The sequence below is a fragment of the Vulpes vulpes genome, chromosome 1 (assembly GCF_048418805.1).
Source record: "Vulpes vulpes isolate BD-2025 chromosome 1, VulVul3, whole genome shotgun sequence".
Lineage (NCBI taxonomy): Eukaryota > Metazoa > Chordata > Mammalia > Carnivora > Canidae > Vulpes > Vulpes vulpes.
Window position 1 is genome coordinate 177,466,812 of NC_132780.1, and position 20,409 is coordinate 177,487,220.

Consider the following 20,409-nt stretch of genomic DNA (forward strand, 5'->3'; position numbering starts at 1 on the left):
CCACCCAGGTGCCCCCAAAACTTGGAATTTGATAGCGGTGATGGTTGTACAACATCATGACTATGCCTAATGCTACTCAGTTGTATACCTCAAAATGGTTAAAATGGTTAATTTTTATGTTACGTATACCTTACCACAAATAAAAAATATGAGCAACAAAGTGACCCAAGAAGAAGCAGAAAACTTAAATAGTCTAGTTACTGTAGAAGATTATAAACATGATTAAAGATGCAACTTTAAAACAGTACTAGGGCCGGGATCCCTGGGTGGCGCAGTGGTTTAGCGCCTGCCTTTGGCCCAGGGCGCGATCCTGGAGATGCGGGATCGAGTCCCACGTCGGGCTCCCGGTGCATGGAGCCTGCTTCTCCCTCTGCCTATGTCTCTGCCTCTCTCTCTCTCTCTCTGTGACTATCACAAGTAAAAATTAAAAAAAAAATTTTTTTTAAAGTACTAGGGCCGAGGGATCCCTGGGTGGCTCAGCGGTTTGGCACCTGCCTTCAGCCCAGGGGGCGATCCTGGAGTCCCGGGATCGAGTCCCACGTTGGGCTCCCTGCATGGAGCCTGCTTCTCCCTCTGCCTGTGTCTCTGCCTCTCTCTCTCTATGTCTATCATGAATGAATGAATAAATAAATAAATAAATCTTTTTAAAAAAATTAAAAAATTAAAAAGTACTAGGGCCAAATGGTTAACCCTATTCCATAGTTTAGCAACAACAAAATAATAGTTCCATTGTTATTTAAACTATTCTAAGCATAGAACAAAATGGAAAGCTAGATTTGGTTTATGAAACCAGCACAACCTGAATACAAAACCAAGTAAGTATAAGAGAGAGAGAGAGAGAAAGATATAGTACAAGAGATATAGATCAGGACAGCCCCGTTTGCATAGCGGTTTAGCGCCGCCTGCAGCCCAGGGTGTGATCCTGGGGACCCGGGATCAAGTCCCACATCAGGCTCCTTGCATGGAGCCTGCTTCTCCCTCTGCCTGTGTCTCTGCCTCTCTCTCTCTCTCTCTCTCTCTGTTTCTCATGAATAAATAAATAAATCTTTAAAAAAAAGAAGTATAGATCAACCTCACTTATGAACATAGATATAAAATAATAACATTACTTAGATTAATAACATTACTTAGAAGGATACAGTATTTATCAAAAGAATAATACTGTGTGATCATGTAGGGTTTGATCCAGAAATGCATGGTTGGCTCCATAATTCAATATGCCAGCAAGTTAAAGGAGAAAACTACATGATTATATTAATAGTTGCTGAAAAGGCAGTGATTTCTAGTAAAAAAAAAAAAAAAATATATATATATATATATATATATGAATATGAGAGGACAGTTCTGATCTCTTGACCATAGTTCATCCTGCATTGGACCACCGTGTTTCGTTCTGTCAATGCATCAACTGATTGAAAATGCTAAGCAGCAATCTGTGAGGAATATGGGGGCCATGAAGTCATGCTTTATCACTTAGGGACAGATGTACTATAGGAACTGGTGGAATCCTTAACAGCCAACTAAGTTGCTTGAAGTATTTTGGTTCTTCTTCTTTTTTTTTTTTTTTAAGATTTTATTTATTTATTCATGAGAGACACAGAGAGAGGCAGAGACATAGGCAGAGGGAGAAACAGGCTCCATGCAGGAAGCCTGACGTGGGACTCGATCCTTGAATTTGGATCACGCCCTGAGCCAAAGGCAGACGCTCAACCGCTGAGCCACCAGGGGTCCCAGTATTTTGGTTCTTCTTGCTGGTGGACTTTTCTAGAAGCAAGCCTGACCCTGGCAGTTACTGGATCACCTTAAAAAGAAATCTCATTAATTAAGCTATTATATTTGAATAATCGATTCTTAACAATATACATTTCAAATCATCTCACCAAATTATAATTATCAGGCTATCCCCAAAGTAAGACTTAGAGAAATATTATGAAGATTTTGGCATAGAAAGTTGGTCATTTGAAAAGGGAGGATTATTTTACGGGACAATTCTTGTACCCCTGCCCTTGTGTGATTGGACTGTTGATCCTCAGCACAGGAATTTTACATCTGCCCCCATTACATTTTGTCTTGTGAAAATTCGCGTATTCTTCCAATATGAGATTTTCTTGGATCCCAATTTTTGTCATCCAAGGAATTTAGTTAGTCTCTTGCTGCTTTTTTTCACCTATAGTCTCATTAAGATGTGATAAGTCACTCATCCAAGTAGACAGGTAGATAAGATTCTTTTCCAACAAGGAAAGAAAGCTCCGAAGGTTCATTGGTTATGTATGTATGTATGTATGTATGTATGTATGTATTTTAGTGGTGGGGAGGCGCAGAGGGAGAGGGAGAAAGAGAATCTTAAGCAGGCTCCAGGCCCAGCATGGAACCTGACTTGGGGTTCCATCTCAAAACCCTGAGATCATGACCTGAGCCGAAATCACAAGTTGGATGCTTAATCAACTGAGCCACCCAGGTGCCTCTCTGAAGGCTTTTTAAGCTATCAGCTTTTTAAAAATAAAAGTTGTCCTGTCTCAGTCTCCTTCAATCCATGGTACTTTTTCTTTGCCCATTTCCTCCTGAATTCCTTCATAACTTTCTTTTCACTGAATCATAAACCTGGGAAGGACTGAATTTTTCAACCCAAATCTATACCATTCTAGGCAGTTGGGATTTGGGGAACACTGTCTATTAGAAGAGGACCCAGGGGCACCTAAGAAAGTTGGGGGGGGGGGTTTCTACAATTTAAAATCTAAATGAGGTTCCAAGCAGCCAGGGTTCTAGATCTATGCAGTTCTGCCAGAAATTAGATTTATAGTCTTACAAAAATCATAGAACCTCTATTACTCTTACTATCCTCTTCCAAATTAAACTCTCAAAGACCCTTATCAATCTGAACATTATTTTGTTTCTAAAATATGTTGCTCTTATTTTACCAGCATTGCATCTTTCTCTTGCTTCCTATCTCTCTCTTCCCTTGCTTCTTTCTTTAATGCCACGGATAATGTAGACAGACGTTTCTTGCCTCAGTAAAGATTGCATGACCCTGATCTATTTCATGATCTCCTGAAGAAAGGAAGTCTTGTCATTTTGAAGTTATTATATTAATCTAACCTAAATTCTTCCTCCCTAAACTGTTTCCCTTCTTGTGAGTAACATCTGTGCAACTGCCCACCTTGTAACAACTTCCAATTAAGAGATTTAATTGTTTTATTTTTTTGAGCTACTGAGTCCCGGTTCCTTCATCCTTGCCTCTCCCCTCTTCAGAGTTTCCAGCCTTTTTATTCCTTTGGGTTCTGTCCCAGGGCTCTGTGTGACTTTGGTCATAAGCATGTCATTGGACAAAGGCAGTGTTCCAAGAATGGGTAAGCACAGCACCCTTTCTTCTCATTTTTTTAAATTGAGATATGATTGACATATAATATTTTATTAGTTACAGGTAAACAACATAATGATTCAATATGTGTATATATTGCCTTCTCACTTTTTAGGCCTGCTCTGTCTTAGACCAGGCAGCTGCCAGAGGGTCAGGGCTCATCATTCATGGGATCATTCATTATCAGTCTGAAAGGCTTGCTCTTTACTAAGGACGATCTGGGATACCTAAGCACGAGAGAAGAGCTGGGACCCAATGTCTGAATCCTGGCTAAAGTAATGAGTGACCAGGGTCATGGCCACATGGAGTCTGTAGAAAAGGAGTCTTTCTAGGTTTCTGTCGGTTGTGGTTCTCAAATGGTCCTTGGTCCCCCTCCCTCAGCTCAGCTCTTTCTTAGGAGTCTCTCCAGTAACCATTCCTGTCCCCCGAGGATTGTCAGTGACAGGGTTAAGCCCCATATCTGAACACCTGGTGGGAACAAAATACCTCCACTTCTTTTCAAGGTGTATTTCAAGCTGGTTACCTTTAGCTAGTCTCCCTTGTCATCCCCACCGGTAGGAGATCTTTATCTGAGCAAGAATCCTCTTCCTGGAATGCTCCCTGACAGAGCCCAGCCCCTCCAGCCTGGAGCTGGCCTCTTCAGAATGAGAAGCAAGGATTGCTTCATTCTCTATACCCTTCATGGTCACCTCTGAGTGTAATTTATGGATCCCGCCTGCTGGAATAGGACTCTGCTGTTCATGCAGCAGTTCTGCTCGAAGTTGGGACCCATCAGGCTGACCTGCATTATAAAGCAGCCCCCTTAGGCCAGAATCCCAGAGTCGCTGATACTGAGGCCACTTTTTTTGTGGTTATTGCCTGGCAACATCTCAAGGCCCTTTGCTGTTTAGTGCTCCAGGAGTGGACAGGTGCTGAGTCTCTGTCTCACTCTGGTTAAATCAAGGGAAATGTGCATTCCCTGCAGGGTCTTGTGTCCTCTCACTGCTACTGGTCTCAGATGGCCTATCCTGATGCCAGGGAAGGTTGGAGCAACTGGTACCTTTAAAGGGTCCCAGGCAGGGATTTATAGCCTCTGGATGCACATTAGAATCACCCGGAACTTCAAACTCCTATTCATATTCTTCCAACCCTAGGCTGAGAGAATACAGTCCTTTGGGGGTAAATTTTGGGTTTGTTTTTATTTTAAGATTTCAAGTAATTCTAATATGCAAACAGCCTGAAAATCAGTGGTTTACATCAGTGGCTCTCAAAATGTCATCCCCTACTAGCAGCATCTGCCTCTCCTGGGAACTTGTTAGAAATGCAAATTCTTAGTCTCCACTCTAACCTACTGAATCAGAAATTCTGAAAGGGCCCCGATATCTATCTGTCATTTATAACAAGCCGTCCAGGAGATTCTGGTGCCCAATAAAGTTTGAGAAGCACTGGCTTAAGGTATAATATTAATAAAAAAGGAAGATAGTTATAGGTGACCTATTGATATAACTTGCAAAAGCATCAGTAGAAAAGATGCACTGAAAAAGATTAGATACAAATAATAGCTGTGGGATGCCTGGGCGGCTCAGTCAGTTAAGCATCTGACTCTTGGTTTTTGCTGCAGGTCATGATCTCAGGGTTGTGAGATTGAGCCCATCGTTGGGTGCCCCCTTTCAGTGCAGAGTGTACTTGGGATTCTTTCCCTCTCCCTCTCCCTTTGCCCCCGCTTAAATAAATAAATGAATAAATAAATAAAAGATTTTAAAATGGGGTGCCTGTGTGGCTCTGTCGGTTAAGCGTCTAACTTGGTTTTGGCTCAGGTCATGATCTCAGGGGTCCTGAAATGGAGCCTGCCTCAGGCTCTGTGCTCAGCATGGAGTCTGATAGTCCCTCTCCCTCCCCCATCTGCACCTCCCTACCCCCCCACCTCTCCACTCCAGTGCTTATGAGCTCTCGCACGCACGCGCTGTCTCTCAAGTTAATAAATAAATAAATGTTAATCGTTATTTAAAAATGATAATAGTTGTATTTGGTGGTAGAATTACAGATTTTTAATTTTCCAAATTTTTATTAGTGTCATTATCTTGCTCACACACTCTTTTCAGAAACAGAAACTCTGGGTTGTGGTGGTGCAGTATTTTAGTGTTTTGTACTGACAGGTGGGGTTGAGAGCATCACGAGGAATGTAACTAGAGGAATGACTCGTGCCTGGACAGGCCCGACAGGGCAGGTTTCACCTGAGGGCCTATAGCTTTCCTGGAGAGGATTATCCTGCCCCCTCTTTATCTCCTCCTATGGTTCTTAGCCCGGGTCACTCACCTGGGAGGGTGTAGAACAACAGATGCCTGGGCCCCACCGCAGAGAGTTGAGTCAGAAACTCTGGAGAAGGGACTCAGACATCAATATAGGTGGACAAACAGACCAACCTGCCCAAGTTATTAGCTGTAGAGTGAGAATAGAAAACCTCTCTCCTTGTCCTTGAGATTCTAAGGAAACCAGGTTATTTCCAGAGGTCATCATCTGGGAGTCTTGGGAACTTCCTAACTGTGCGACGTGGAACCCCTCTGCAAGGAGAGAGCTTCACACACACACACACACACACACACACACACACAGCAGGTGGGCAGCAGGTAGGTGGGTCAGAGTGTGGGGGCCAGAGTCAGATGGCTTAGGGGTGAATCCAGGCTCTAATTACTTGCTTTATAACATAGAAAAAGTAACCAGATGCCTCCATGCCTCAGTTTTGTCATCTCTGAAATGGAAATTCCTCACCTAAATACAGTGCCTACCTCATAGGGTTGTGAGGTGGCCTGAATGAGCTAGTACATGTAACATTCTTAAGATATCACATAGGAAGTATCCCATAAATATTAGCTGCTGCGGTTTCTTGCTCTTGTCCTTATTATTAATGGTTTACCTGAGCCTCCAAAGCCCAGGTTGAGTTGAGTTGAATTGAACTGGGGAAGCCAAGGACAAATGGGTGCTTCAAAAATTTCTTTTTATTGTTTATAGTTCATAGTCTTTCTCCTTTTCCTGTTTCTTCCATTGGCCAATCCCACCGGCATGAAGATGAGAGCAGTTGAATCCTTGGCCCTAAGTCATTCAGAGACTTCTCTAAGGGTCGGTTATTATTTGCCCCCTCACACTTAGGGGGATTGCAGCTTTCCCCATTTGCCGGGGTTGACCTTGAGGTGTCCCTGTGTGCTGGGTGGGAGCAGTAACTTTTTTTTTAGTATTTTATTCAGTTTGCCAATATATAGTATAACACCCAGTTCTCATCCCATCAATTGCCCTCCTTAGTTCCCGTTACTCGGTTATCCCATCCCTCCACTCCCCTCCCCTTCTGCAACCCTTTATTTGTTTCCCAGAGTTAGGAGTCTCTCATGGTTTGTCTTCCTCTCTAATTTTTGCCCCCTTCAATTTCCGCTCCTTCCCTCATGGTCCCTTTCACTATGTCTTATATTCCACATATGAGTGAAAACCATATAATTGTCTTTTCCCCAATTGACTTATCTCACGCAGCATAATACCCTCCAGTTCTATCCACGTCAATGTAAATGGTAGGTATTCATTCTTTCTGATGGCCGAGTAGTATTTCATTGTACATATATACCACATCTTCCTTATCCATTCATCTGTCAAAAGACATCATGGCTCCTTCCATAGTTTGGCTATTGTGGACATTGCTGCTATGAATATTGGGGTGCAGGTGTCCCATCGTTTCATATCTGTATCTTTGGTGTATATACTCAGTGGTGCAATTGCTGGGTCATAGGGTAGTTCTATTTTTAACTCTTGGGGAACCTCCACACTGTTTTCCAGAGTGGCTGCACCAGTTCACATTCCCATCAACAGTGCAAGAGTGTTCCCCTTTCTCCACATCCTCACCAATATTTGTTGTTTCCTGTCTTGTTAATTTTAGCCATTCTCACCAGTGTAAAGTGGTAAGTCCTTGTGGTTTTGATTTGTACTTCCCTGATGGCAAGTGATGTGGAACATTTTATCACGTGCTTGTTGGCCATATGTAGGTCTTCTTTGGAGAAATGTCTGTTCATGAGCAGTGACTTTTCTGATTGGCTCTACTTTCGTTACTTTTCACAATATAATATTCTAGAAAACCAAATGCATTTCTGCTTCTTTTTTGCTCTCCACCTTTGGTATGTGTGTGTGAGTGTGTGTGTAAGGGAGTTGGTCTTGTGTTAGGAAACCCCAGGGAACAGGAATGAGACAGCTTCAGGTTCAGTGGGAAACCAATGACTATTGCCTTTGTAGCTGCTATACTTTTACCTGATGCCAGAAAAGCAGCCAGACGTGTGAGGGGGACACTGACTCCTCAGAGAAGTCCCCATGTCACTGTTGCACCTGCTTAAATACTTATGAAGCCGCTAGATGTCTACACTTCTCTGAGGGCCTGAGACATCCCAAAACCTGGAGTCCACAGCCATTCCCATACTCTCCATTTCTCTGACATCAAGCCTGGAATTGGAATTTGCCCCTGTGTCCCAGGTAGCCTCAGTCTGCCTGTGGCTGAGGAGCACTGTCTGTCTCCTCCTTAACTTGGCCCCATACTACCCCAGAGTCAACCTGCTTCATCATTCATGGAAGGCACAGTCCTGCCCTCAGGGCATTATGGCCTAGTTGGAAGGAAAAGCCAGGGCCCAGGGTGACAGAATGTGATGGTTTCTTAAGAGGAAGCTGAGATGCTGTGGGAACAGAGAAGACAAGTCTGGGAATGCTTCTTGGGGAATCTGAGAAGTCATAGTTTAGAGAAGAACATTCCCAGGAAGAAGGCCCATGTAGCAAAGATGTAGGAACTGGGAACCATGAGCCATATTTATAAAATGGAAGTGGACAAGTGGATCAGGATTGCCCAGTTGGAGGGGCGCCTCGGTGACTCAGTCAGTTAAGCATCCAACTCTTACTTTCAGCTCAGGTCATGATCTCAGGGTTGTGAGATTGAGCCCTGCATCAGGCTTTGTGCTGAAAGTGGAGCCTGCTTAAGGTTCTCTTTCTCCCTTTCCTTCTGCCCCTCCCTACCCCTAAAAAAAAAAAAAAAGAAGAAGAAGAACTGCCCAGTAGGAACCTTGACCTCTCAGCTGGAGCCTAACTGAATATCCAAGTGATCTGATTTCCAACACTTTACCCAGGTCTGTTCACCATTGAAAATATCCCACTGATCTTTGCTAAGGCAAAAGTGTAGGGGTGCCAACGGGGAGAGGGAACAATTGGGGTATCTTCAGGGGTGAGGACTGAGGACAGCTGGCAGGAAGGAAAACCCATCTTAGATGGTGGATCTTATCTTTTCTGGCATTAATCTGCTCATTTATCCTACTTCAATTTATGGGGTGAATAGTGGAGGCGATTCCTATTTTAGAGGTGGGAAAATGGGCTTAGGAGAGAGTATCATGCACAAAGTCACAGGTGTTATTAGTCAGAGCTGAGATTTGAACTTGGCTCATCAGGCTCTAACACCTCAAGCCTGTCCTTTCTCCACAGAAAAGATTCTCTGCTGACTTTGGATTAGGAAGGTGCCTCTAGTCCAGGGCCATCTTGTTAGTAATTTCTAGTTTCTAAATGGCCCTCCTAGATGTGACCTGGTTTGAGGCAGCATTTCCTTCTGCCTTCTGATTATTTGTGTTCACTTGGGCAAACCCTTTTGCCTCCTTGGGCCTCAACTTCTAACCAGTTATATCTGGTTACTGAGGAGGATGTTCCTCAGGCTGCCCTGCCTGACACCTGGAGTCTCTTTGTCCTTTGTCCTCTTCTCCAGGCTCTCTCCAGTGGCTTCTCTCCATCAAGGCTTATATTTTCCAGTTGCCCAGAAGCACTTGTCTCCCACCATCCTGTCAGCCTTGTTCACAGCACACACATCTGTCTCCTCACAAACATGACAGACTTCCCTGTTTCCTAATGCCTTAGAAACTTAGTGAAGGTCATCATCAGACGTCCTTAGCAAGGACATGTGATGACAGATGGATCCTGGGACCAGGCCCAGTGAGTGGAACCCGCTTATTTTGCTCCATCTGATCAGCTGTGGACCTTTCATTGAAAGAATCAAGGTTAAGCAGTGTGCACTGAGACGATTGCTAGCCAAGGAAGGTCACTCCATCTCCTCTCAGACATTGCCTTTTTATGAAGGCTTTTTATAGCCCACTTTCTTGGGAGTAACTTTTTTCTTAATTAAGAATTCTAATTTTAAAGTGAGCTCTGACCTCTTTCTTTATAGAATCATCCTACTGCTTTGATTGCATTTCATGGGTAGAAATTAAGATCCTTTATTGTCTGCTATCTCTGTTTTCCTCACGGCTGGTTACCCATGGCAAACTGACACTTTATGGAGATCATAAATGAGTTTATCCTGCTAGAATATCAATAAAGCTCCTTGGAAAGTTTTATCGAGGTACTAGAAGGACGTAAGAGACTATTAGCTCCCTTCCTTTTTAAAAAGATTTTGTTTGAGAAAGAGAGAGAGCGAGGGACTGAGCACAAGCAGGGGGAGGGGTTGAGGGAGAAGCAGGCTCCCTGCTGAGCAGGGATGTGGGGCTTCATTGCAGGATCCCAGATCCATGACCTGAGGCGAAGGCAGATGCATAACCAACTGAGCACCCAGGTGCCCTCTTATCCTCTTATTAAGAATGCACAGGGTGTCCTTCAGCATGGGTGGGAGCTGTAGCTAAATGACTTCTGAAGCAGAACGTAGAACATTTCTTTAGAGTGAACTTGAGGGAGAATGCAAAGGGAATATGATGCCTCCTTTAGAATTTGAAGAAGTTGGAATTTGGCAAGGTCAGTTCTCTGGATAGAAGTTGATTTACACTGAAGAGCGTTATTCTGAGTATTACTTCCTGTGTACCTCAGGAACCAGTCATCTCTGTGACCCAACCACAGGGCCAAGAAGCCTCCTCAAGTGCACAGCGAGATGTGCACACAAATGTGTCTGCAAACCCCTGAAAGATCCGGGGTGCCCATCAGTAGAGCATGGGTGAATAATAAATAAATGAACCGGAACTACATGTGACAATATGAAAAAGAAATCTAAAATATATAACATTGGACAAAAATATTGGCAAATGATATTTTAATAGTTTAATACTACTTATGTAAGGTTCTAAACTAAGCAAGAGTGTTTAGTTATTATTTATGACAATAACGCATAGTAAAATACAATAGGTGGCAAAAGAATGAAGAATACCAAACTTAAAAGTGATTACCTCTGGAGCTGGAGGAAAGTGGACTCTGGAAAGTGTTCAAAGTTTAAGAACATATCTGGTTTCTTAAAGTGATTGCTAGGTATGTACATTGAAAATATTATTCATATTTTTGAATGGCTGAAATATGTTGTAATTTTAAAATTTGGTTTTACAAAGGGAGAACCTATCCAAAACAGTTTGGCCAGTAGTTTCAATTTTTAATAATTACTAACCAGATTTTTCTGGGGGCTGATTAACTTGAGATTTTGCTGTTCTCTCATCTTTTGCCCCATCCAATTCGTTGTGGTCACTTCATCATCCTTGAGCACCAGGGGGAAAATAAGAGAAGACAAGAAACTCCTCATTTTCCTATTTGTTTGTTGAGTATGGAGTAGAAATTATGCACTGAAGGAAATCTTTACATTTTTAGCATATTCATTTATCACAAGGCTCATAACAGGTTAACTGAGACACACTTGAATTCTGGGTAAATATATAAGGACTTCCTGCTGAACTGAAGGGGAAGGGGCCTGCCACTGTGTAAATATATTTTTTTAAGATTTTATTTATTTATTCATGAGAGACACACAGAGAGAGAGGCAGAGACACAGGAAGAGGGAGAGACAGGCTCCATGCAGGGAGCCCGACGTGGGACTCGATCCCGGGACTCCAGGATCATGACCTGAGCTAAAGGCAGACACACAACCACTGAGCCACCCAGGCATCCCTACTGTGTAAATCTTGCTCCAGGTCCCCACTCTGCTCCAAGGCAGTGTTTCTTAGAGTTTTTTTTTTTTTTTTAAGATTTATTTATTTATTTTAGAAAGAGTGTGTGCAAGCAGCGGGAGAGGCAGAGGGAGAGAATCCAAGTAGACTCTACACTGAGCACAGAGCCTGACACAGGGCCTGGTTCCATGACCCTAAGATCATAACCTGAGATGGCACCAAGAGTTGGGCGCTTAACTGATAGAGTCACCCAGGTGCCCTCAGGGCAGTGGTTTTGATGTCCTATTCTGAAATCAGTGTTTGTTTTGCCTTAACAGCATGGCCGGACCCCCCTTCATCTTGCTGCCAATAAGGGCCATCTTTCTGTGGTCCAGATCTTGCTGAAGGCTGGCTGTGACCTCGATGTCCAGGATGATGTGAGTAGAAGCCACATTCTATTGGGATGGGCTGTTAGGAGATCTTGTCTGCCTAGAAATCCACAGTACAGTGTGTAACCAGCTATAAGGTGGAAGAGTAGAAGTTGCACTTCTACCATTTTTTAGCTTTGTCTTGGTCCCCATGGTGGGAAGAACTTCCTCTTAAAGACCTGCCCTGGGATCCATTCTCAGTAACAAGCTAGAGTTTGCAAGGATGCGGTAGTTTTCGCTTCATGGTTCATGTCCTATCTAGTATTATCCAAGTGTAGAGCCTCAAAGGGCGTTTTGCCTATGTCCTGTCTTGGTGTGAAGGAGCACACTACACACAGACACACACATATGCACACGTACACACACTAGAGTGAATGTGGGCAAGGCCTATTGGAAATGTGTAATTGACTAGGCTTACTACTAGAAAAAGTAGGGCTTAAAAACTTAATTTCTTCCTTTTCTCATCTTGATTTCTCTTAGTGTACATTTAGTTAAAGAGGATCTGTTCAAAGAAAAAAAATAACTGATACCATGGAATCCAAGAAAAAGGAAGCCTGCTGAAAGAGTTCCCTCTGGGGCAATGCCTTTATTAAGACTTATCTCTGAGTCTTTTCATTCAGATTATCTAGAGAAAGACTCTGATTGGCTCCTTTGGAGTCAAATATCTATTCCTGAGTCAATCATCAGTGGCTGGGGCGACGTCACATAGTGCAGAGGCTTGCCTTGGTCTTTGGGGATATATATTCTCTAAAAGGAAGATAGAGATAAGATTATATAAATTGTCCTCCAATGAGCTATTACCGAAGTCCTATGATAATGTGATTGGAAATTATTTTCAGAAATTCTATTTTTTTAAGGTTTTATTTATTTATTCATGAGAGACAGAGAGAGAGACAGGCAGACACACAGGCAGAGGGAGAAGCAGGCTCCATGTAGGGAGCCTGATGGGGGACTTGATCCCAGGTCTCCAGGATGACACCCTGGGCCAAAGGCAGGTGCCCAACCGCTGAGCACCCAGGCGTCTCTATTTTCAGAAATTCTAATTTCAACTTTAATTTGTGTGGTAGGACCCTAACAAATAAATTTTGTGAGGAATACAAAATCTTAAAGAATTTGCATTTATCATATTCTCTTCCTGATTCACCTTTAATAACTGTGGTTACAGAGTGTTAATCAAATTTCAGACCCTCAAGTATGCTAGCATATAGGTTACCATAATGCTTCTAATTTTGTGTAATCATCTGTGCAATGTTCTGAAACTTGGCAGACACACAAGATGGACAGTATTCGTAAAGAAATAACTAAAGTCATTGTTTTATGTACAGGCAGAAGGCTGTCCAGTATCATTCTTAAATCTCTGGTTATATTTGGAAGTTGTTGGGTCATCAAAACTGTTACTTTCAAAAGATGCTGATTTAGCTTTTAGCTGTTGATTTCTACTCTGGATCATAATACTTTTTTTCTCCACACTGTAACCATCATAACATTCCTGATTATATATCATCTCCTTAGATGACAGGAATGAAAATACAAGGAGAGAGAAAAGATTTTGACCACAGAAAAGGCAGGGCATTGGGTGCTGGTGCAGACATGTTGGTCTTCTCTTTGCATAATTAAAGTCCTCACTGGCCATGCCAGCAAGGCTACCATGCCAGGCGTGCTAACTCATCTCAACCTAAGTCCTACATCAAGCTTAGGCTCCGAGAATCACTGTGTTCTCATGTAGCAAAAGCCATGCTAACTTCCTTACAAGTTTATATCAGGCAAGGGTGTTTATATTAGGTAAGGTAGGAAGTAAAATAGGAGTTTTCACAAGGTAGCCAAGGGGAGACATGTCAGCAGAAGGAAGTTCAGCACTACTTTTAGACAGAAACTCCTTCATTTCATTTATTGGAATAATGTATTTTCTTGCATCTTTTCCTTGCCCTAATCAGACAATATATACATTGCTTCTCCTTGATAACTTAAATCAAGACAAAACAAAACAAAAACAGAGCAACAAAACCATGTAAAATCGGTTGGGAAAGGAGAAAGTAGCATTGATCATCACTAGTTCTGAAGTAATGCATTCACCAGAATACTCTTCATGTCTGTCTTCTACATTTTCTGTGCCTGTTGATGATCAGTTTTGAAATTTATGCACGAATTCAAAGAAGAAAACTATGGGTGTTTTTTTTTTTAAAGAAGCTGGGACATTAATTATTGGAAAAAATCAGTTCAGAAGTTACCTGTCTTGGATGATGGGTAGAAATAGAGAATGTTAATGTTATGAAGAATTTACTCCTAACTTCATATTCTACAGATACATTCCCTATGTCATGGTAAGGACTGAGAATTAGTTGAAGAATGACCTCCAGTGGCCTGGAATGGGATTATTATGAATTTCAACCTGTGGAAACCAGTTCTTTAGAATATGCAACTCCAGGAGAAAATCCCCTCTTGCTTCCTGCCAATCCTGTCAACTCGCATTGGAGCTCTAATGCCATCTCTGATTGGTCAATGAGCAACTACACGGCCCCCACCTCAGAAATAGTCCAGGACCCCGTGGCCATGATCAAAGCCACGAAGGAAGAAAAAAATAAGAAAAACCAGAGAAGAAAGGCTAGGAAGAACCCTAGAAGATCAGAGAGAGAAAAAGAGGTCAGCAGCTTGCTTTTGCACACCTGTGCTGTTCTGGGCTTCCTTGCAACATGTCTGTCGGTGCCACCTGGGAAGGATTCCTCCTGAAGAGGGACGTGTTCCACCTCTGTGTGCCTTGGGCTTCTTCCCAGAGCTTAGCTTTGGAATCTCCGTGTACTGTGTGCTCACTCTTTTTCACCACGTAGGAGAGAGAATTAAAAGTATTTCACAACAAAGATTTAGACCTCGGAGGTTGCAAACTCCTTAAATCCCGTAAGTGAGAAACACTGAAGCCAGAAAAATTGAGAGCTGGCAGTTTACGCACTTTGCAAACAGGTCAGCATGTCCCAAATCAAAGTGCCAAACTGCAGGGTTGCTGCTGGCTCTCCAGGTTCCCAGCTGCAGTGTTTTTCCTTCTGCTTCTTTGTAGTTAATCATTCAACAAATACTTCTTGGGCACCTGTAGTGGCCATGGCACTGTGCTAAGCACTTAGCTAGATGATGCCATAAAGAGGCAGCTGATCTTTTTTAAGGCCTGCACTGAGGTTAATTGACTTCATGGGGTGGATACAGCTTGGAGTTAGTGCAAAGAGCCTTGACAATTTGAATTCTGGCCTAACCGTGCTACCCCGAATTAACTGGATATCCTCGGCGAGGCACTGAATAGCACTGAGCTTTAGTAATTTGTTTGTTTGTTATCAATAAAATGAGAGAATTAGATGCCATTTAGAGTAGAGGGTCAATAAACATGTATTGAACAAACAACTATCGAATGCTGTTAAGAGTGTCATACCTTTTCAAGTATTTTTTTTCAAATTTCCAGAATTTCATGGTGTACTTCGATAATACAGAAATAAGGATTATGTCAAAGTTGCTGCCTGGGTCTGTTAATAAGTATGTATTGAGGACACATTTTGTTGTTTTTTGTGTCCTATTTCAAAGACGAAATGTTTCCACAGTAAATTTTATAGGAGAAAAGTAACTGGCCCTATTTCAATCGAGAGTCTCAGGTGCTTGATGGGGTTGGGTTTGGGGAAGAAGATCCCTGAGATAGATAGCCCAGGGTGGCCTATTGCTTATATGTTTCATGTCTCTCTGAGTGGCCTTCCACTCTCATCTTGGTAACTTGGTGGTGGCTGGTATTTATAAGCCAGAGAAAGTGTCCCATGCAGTCCTCTAGAACTGCCCCATCCAGTGTTTGCAAGGCCAATGGCACAGCTCAAGGACAGCCTCCTACAGTGAGGAAAAGCTGATGTTGGCCTTCTTGGCAGTGTTTATCTGACTGATGGGGTCAGGACCCAGGCTCAGAGTGAGTTCTCAGAGGGGAGTAGAGCTGGAGGGGAAGCGGTGGCCTAGAGACAGGCAGTGCCCTCAAAGTCTCTGCAGGAGACATCTGCTCCAGTGGCTTAGGACAATCTATGTTCTCACTGCACCTCACTCAATTAATTAGATCTCCTTGAGTCTTGATAATCCGTCTGGAAATTTACTTTTAAAGGCTAAACCAAAAGTTAGATTTAGCTTCTTTCATCGAGCTAGAGTTTCACAAAGGAAAGTCCTCTCCAGGGAAGCAAAAGATTCATGCTGAGAGCAAGTAATAAATAATAGTGATATTCTAGCTCTGAAGCTGCTTGAACTTGTGATTTAGGGGCAGCTTGTGAAACACAAGAAAACACTTGATCTACAGCAAGGCTTAGGCTAGACTGCAGCCTCACCAGCTGAGGCCCCTCATGCAATGACTTGGACAGAAAAGTGGCTGACGTAACCCCTGAGTGCCGGGCTTTGTGTACAACACAGATCAAATGGTTACGTTCTGTTATGTGAAAAGGCAGTTCTCATCAGTCCAAGGAGTGCTGGTTCCAGTGCTGGCAGTCTGTGGGAATATTAAAAGGTCCTGGGAGGGGTGCCTGGGTGGCTCAGTGGTCAAGCACCTGCCTTTGGCTCAGATCATGATCCCAGGGTCCTGGAATAGAGTCCTGCATTTGGGCTTCCCACAGGGAGGCTCCTTCTCCCTCTGCCTGTGTCTCTGCCTCTCTCTGTGTTTCTCATGAATAAACAAATAAAATCTAAAAAAAAAAAAAAAAGCCATGTTTATCCCAAAAGAATAAGCTGCAGTCTCCCCTTCTTGCAGAGAACAGAACACCATCTATCTTATCAGGTCATCAACTGTACTTGAGGCCCATTTTGGGAAAACCTGTCACCATTCTGATGGGGAAATGGCAGTCTTGGAAATTCATACAGAAAATTTTTAAAAGTTAAGATGTGGGCAGTTTCTCATAGGATGACTTGTTTGTACATAGTGTATGTCATCTGGAAATACTTCCTAGCATGTTTCAGAAGAATGTGTAATGGTTTGATGCACCTCCTGCACCCGCTGATCCAGTGGCTACATTCTTCTTGTGACTGCAAGGCATGCAGAAAGGGTTCTCTTTGAGTAAGGGGTCTGGGAAGGTGGACAAGAAGGTAACCAAGTCTTAATCTAATTTATAATGGAGATAATGGTTTAGAATGCCAAGAGGGAGGGTTCTTGATAGAAATGCTGGGGGCTGTGGATAAATCATTATAATGGAGCTAGATGTCCTGACCCATCACGCTGCAGAAATCCCTTAATTCTACACATGAATAGTGAGAAGAGATTCTGAGACATGGACAATCCTATTATTGGTATATTGTTACAGCTTAGACTTTTAATAAATAGCAGTTTTCCCTGTTGCTAAAATTGTACGTCTTAAATATAAAAAATAGGAAGATATTTAAAAGTATAAGGAAAAAAATAAAAATTACTTCCCCTCATGGATTTTATTTTTATTTTTTAAGATTTTATGTATTTATTCATGAAAGGCACACAGTGAGAGGGAGAGACACAGGCAGGGGGAGAGGCAGGCTCCATGCAGGGAGCCTGACCTGGGACTCGATCCCAGGGTCTCCAGGATCACATGCCGGGCTGAAGGCGGCATTAAACCGCTGAGCCACCAGGGCTGCCCCGCTTATGGATTTTTAAAGGGAGTTTTTTTTCTTAATTTTAAGAAAGTGAATTTGAGTTTTAAATAGCCTTATATGGGATCCCTGGGTGGCGCAGCGGTTTGGCGCCTGCCTTTGGCCCAGGGCGCGATCCTGGAGACCCGGGATCGAATCCCACGTCGGGCTCCCGGTGCATGGAGCCTGCTTCTCCCTCTGCCTGTGTCTCTGCCTCTCTCTCTATCTCCCTGTGACTATCATAAATAAATAAAAATTAAAAAAAAATTTATAAATAGCCTTATATGCTCTTTTTATTAGGATAAAATGCACATAAGATTTACCATTTTCAACTGTACAGTTAAGGGGCATTAAGTATATTCACATTGTTGTACAACCATCACGACCATCCATCTCCAGGATTTTTTTTATTAAGTGATTTTAATATGCATAGTTGTTTTTTCTAAATTTTAGGGTATTTAGTAAGTAGAATCAGCATTTCATTAAGGTTATTTATAGGTAGCAGTGCATCCCTCTTCAAAAAAATCTCCATATTTTCTGTCTTATAATCGTCTCTCTTTCCTCTCTTGGGCTAAGGATGAGGGATGCCCCAGGGTATGTCCTTTGCTCCTCTGAAGCTCCACCAGAACATTTTATTTATGCAGAACTCTTACCAACCAAATCATAGAACCCAAGAAAGGAAGGGACAGACCTTGGGGACCATCCACCCCTCCTTTTATAGGTGAAGTACCAGAGGCCCAACAAGGTGACAGCTGTCTCCCAAGGCTGTGCAAGACTCACATCTGGCCCCCTTGCCCTGCACCCCTCCCTTTCCTACCAGAAGTTTTCCACACTGTTCACCCATCTCTCTATTCCAGTTTGGACCCCAGGCTGACTTGATTTGTCTCGACTTGACTTCCGGAGTACATGTCAGAGATGAGCTATGCTCTTAGAGACTTCAGAACCCTCTCTTATCTTGATCATCTTACTTTCTCTCAAATGCAATTAGGGGAAAGAGTCAAGTTCCCTTTGGTGCCCTGATAGAGAAAGAGGAGGTCAACAATCCCCGGCATCTGATCACATGGAAAGGGGTCAAATGGCAGCATAAAGCAGTGACGATGCTGTCATGAAATATCAGAAGAGGCTTCATAGACATACACAGTGGTCAGCCTGTACAGATCAGTCCACAAATATGCACCCATCATCAAATCATGAGTGTTGGTAGCTGACATAGCTGGATACGGATTCCTCTGAAAGAAAGCAGACAACGGGAGGACTCAGTAGGGAGTAAAGATTGCTGGTTTGATCGCATAGCACACACAGTCTAGCTCTCAGACTTTTCACAGATGTGACAGTCATAATCCCCCCGAACACTGCCATTCCTTGGGGCGGCGGGGGAGTGCCTGACCCTTATTTCGAGGTCAGCACTGAAGCTGTTCTATGGTTGGTTCAAGGTTCCCACTGAGTTTGTGAACAAAAAAGCTCTGCCTGGCATGGTGGCCAGTCTGCTCCAGTTGAGGAGAGGAGATGTCCTTGTGTCAGAGTAGGGGAGTTTGAGTATTGCAGGGTGGGGTCGGGAGAGCTGACTGCTGTTCCTGCGTCCACGTCACTCTGCAGGGGGATCAGACCGCCTTGCACCGGGCCACAGTGGTGGGGAACACGGAAGTCATCGCGGCGCTCATCCAGGAGGGCTGTGCTCTGGACCGCCAAGACAAGGTGAAGTGGGGCGTGTTGGCCTGAGGACCCTGCTTGTGACTGTTCAAGGTGTTATCAATCCTGAGTCCTGTCACCATGATTTAACATGATAAAATCAGCCCAAACTTTCTTTTAAAAGACTATCTAATATTCCAACAAACTGTATTTTTTTTTTTAAATCCTTCCTCCCATTCTGTGGCTGCAATGTACGACCACATAAATATAAATGATAAAGAAGAAAAGTCTTTTAATAATGATCTGTGGAGGCCTCACTGGGGGAAGGGATGTGCCCTGGATTATTTCTAATTTTTCTTTAAAAGAAAGTGACCAATTTATTTGAAATAGATTGGAAGGAAAAAAATAAGCAAAACTAGTTCTTTAAGAAATCCCAATAAAAAAAAAAAAGAAGAAATCCCAATGATATATTATATATTAATCATTGCTTTTCATTCATTAAACAGTCTTAAAACAGGGGACTTCATAATTAAGCGCAGCTCAGCTGGTGTTTACTTTTTAGACAACTTTTTATTAAAGTGTGATATATATACACAGAAAAATGTGCAAATTATAAGCATGCCGTTCAGTGAGTTTCCACTAAGTGGGCACATCCGTATGAGGGCCCCCGTCCCCCCATCAAGACGCAGAGCAGCAGCAGCACGCCAGAAGCGCCCTCACCAGCACCCCCCAGTCACTTTTTCCTTTGCCTCCTGCCCTGTGCAGTCGGGCCCACGGGCCAGTGCATGCGTCGCCACTACCATTCCCAGCACCATCCCACTCCCTGGCCTTTGGGACACTACCTTGCCTTCCCCTTGTGGGTGTCAGTGCTAGTGAGCCAGTCTCGTGGAGTGGACACTCTGCGCCTGGACCAGCACGGAACACACAGCTGGAACAGCACGGGTGGTCTCTGTGCCTCTCCTCTCCATGCCTCTCCCCCCCTGTAACCCGCACCCCACTCGCTTCACTGCAATTAATATTTCTTTTATAGGAAGGTAAGCAAGTGCCAGCTGTGTGTGTCCATTGGTTGGTTTTTATTTAAAAGCCACATATCGGGGGCACTCGTTTATCTTATTTACAAGTCAGTGTTTTCTCAGTGTCTGCTAATTTGTTTCAGTCCCTGAGACTTTGGCCTGAACTGGATGAGATTAAATTTTGGGGGGAGAAGATGAGAGGAGGAATCTGTCTATCCAGCCCTTGGGCCTGGCAGTTTATGAAGCCGGACTCTTCATTTGCCTGATCTTTGCAGAGTTCTCTCTGGGGCCAGGAGCAGAGCAGACCCCAAAGGCTGATGGAGGTGGGAAGGAATGAACATCATGTCCTCGTGTGGTTAAACATGACCTGTGGATGAGCCTTTCTCAGCTGGGGTTCCTTGAGAGATTTAAGCCCTAATGCCTTAAAGCATCTATTATACATCATAAATCTAAAATGGTATTTGCTGGAGTGCCTGGGGGACTCAGTCATTCAAGCATCCGACGTGATCTCAGCTCAG

At 43.3% G+C, this 20,409-nt stretch overlaps 1 protein-coding gene across 22 annotated transcripts in view; it reads left to right on the forward strand.

Moving 5' to 3' along the window:
• The window catches only part of ANKRD6 (ankyrin repeat domain 6), a 74,840-nt gene that overhangs the window by 21,430 nt on the left and 33,001 nt on the right, over positions 1-20,409 (forward strand). For 9 of the 22 annotated variants that reach the window (XM_025983871.2, XM_072737197.1, XM_025983873.2 and 6 more), the window contains exons 2-3: positions 11,568-11,666; positions 18,846-18,944. In XM_025983871.2, coding sequence (XP_025839656.2) covers positions 11,568-11,666; positions 18,846-18,944 — 198 coding nt within the window. Of the gene's footprint in view, positions 1-11,567; positions 11,667-13,959; positions 14,298-18,845; positions 18,945-20,166; positions 20,215-20,409 lie in introns of those variants that run through there. The other 13 variants (XM_072737159.1, XM_072737169.1, XM_072737199.1 and 10 more) reach the window with 3 other exon arrangements.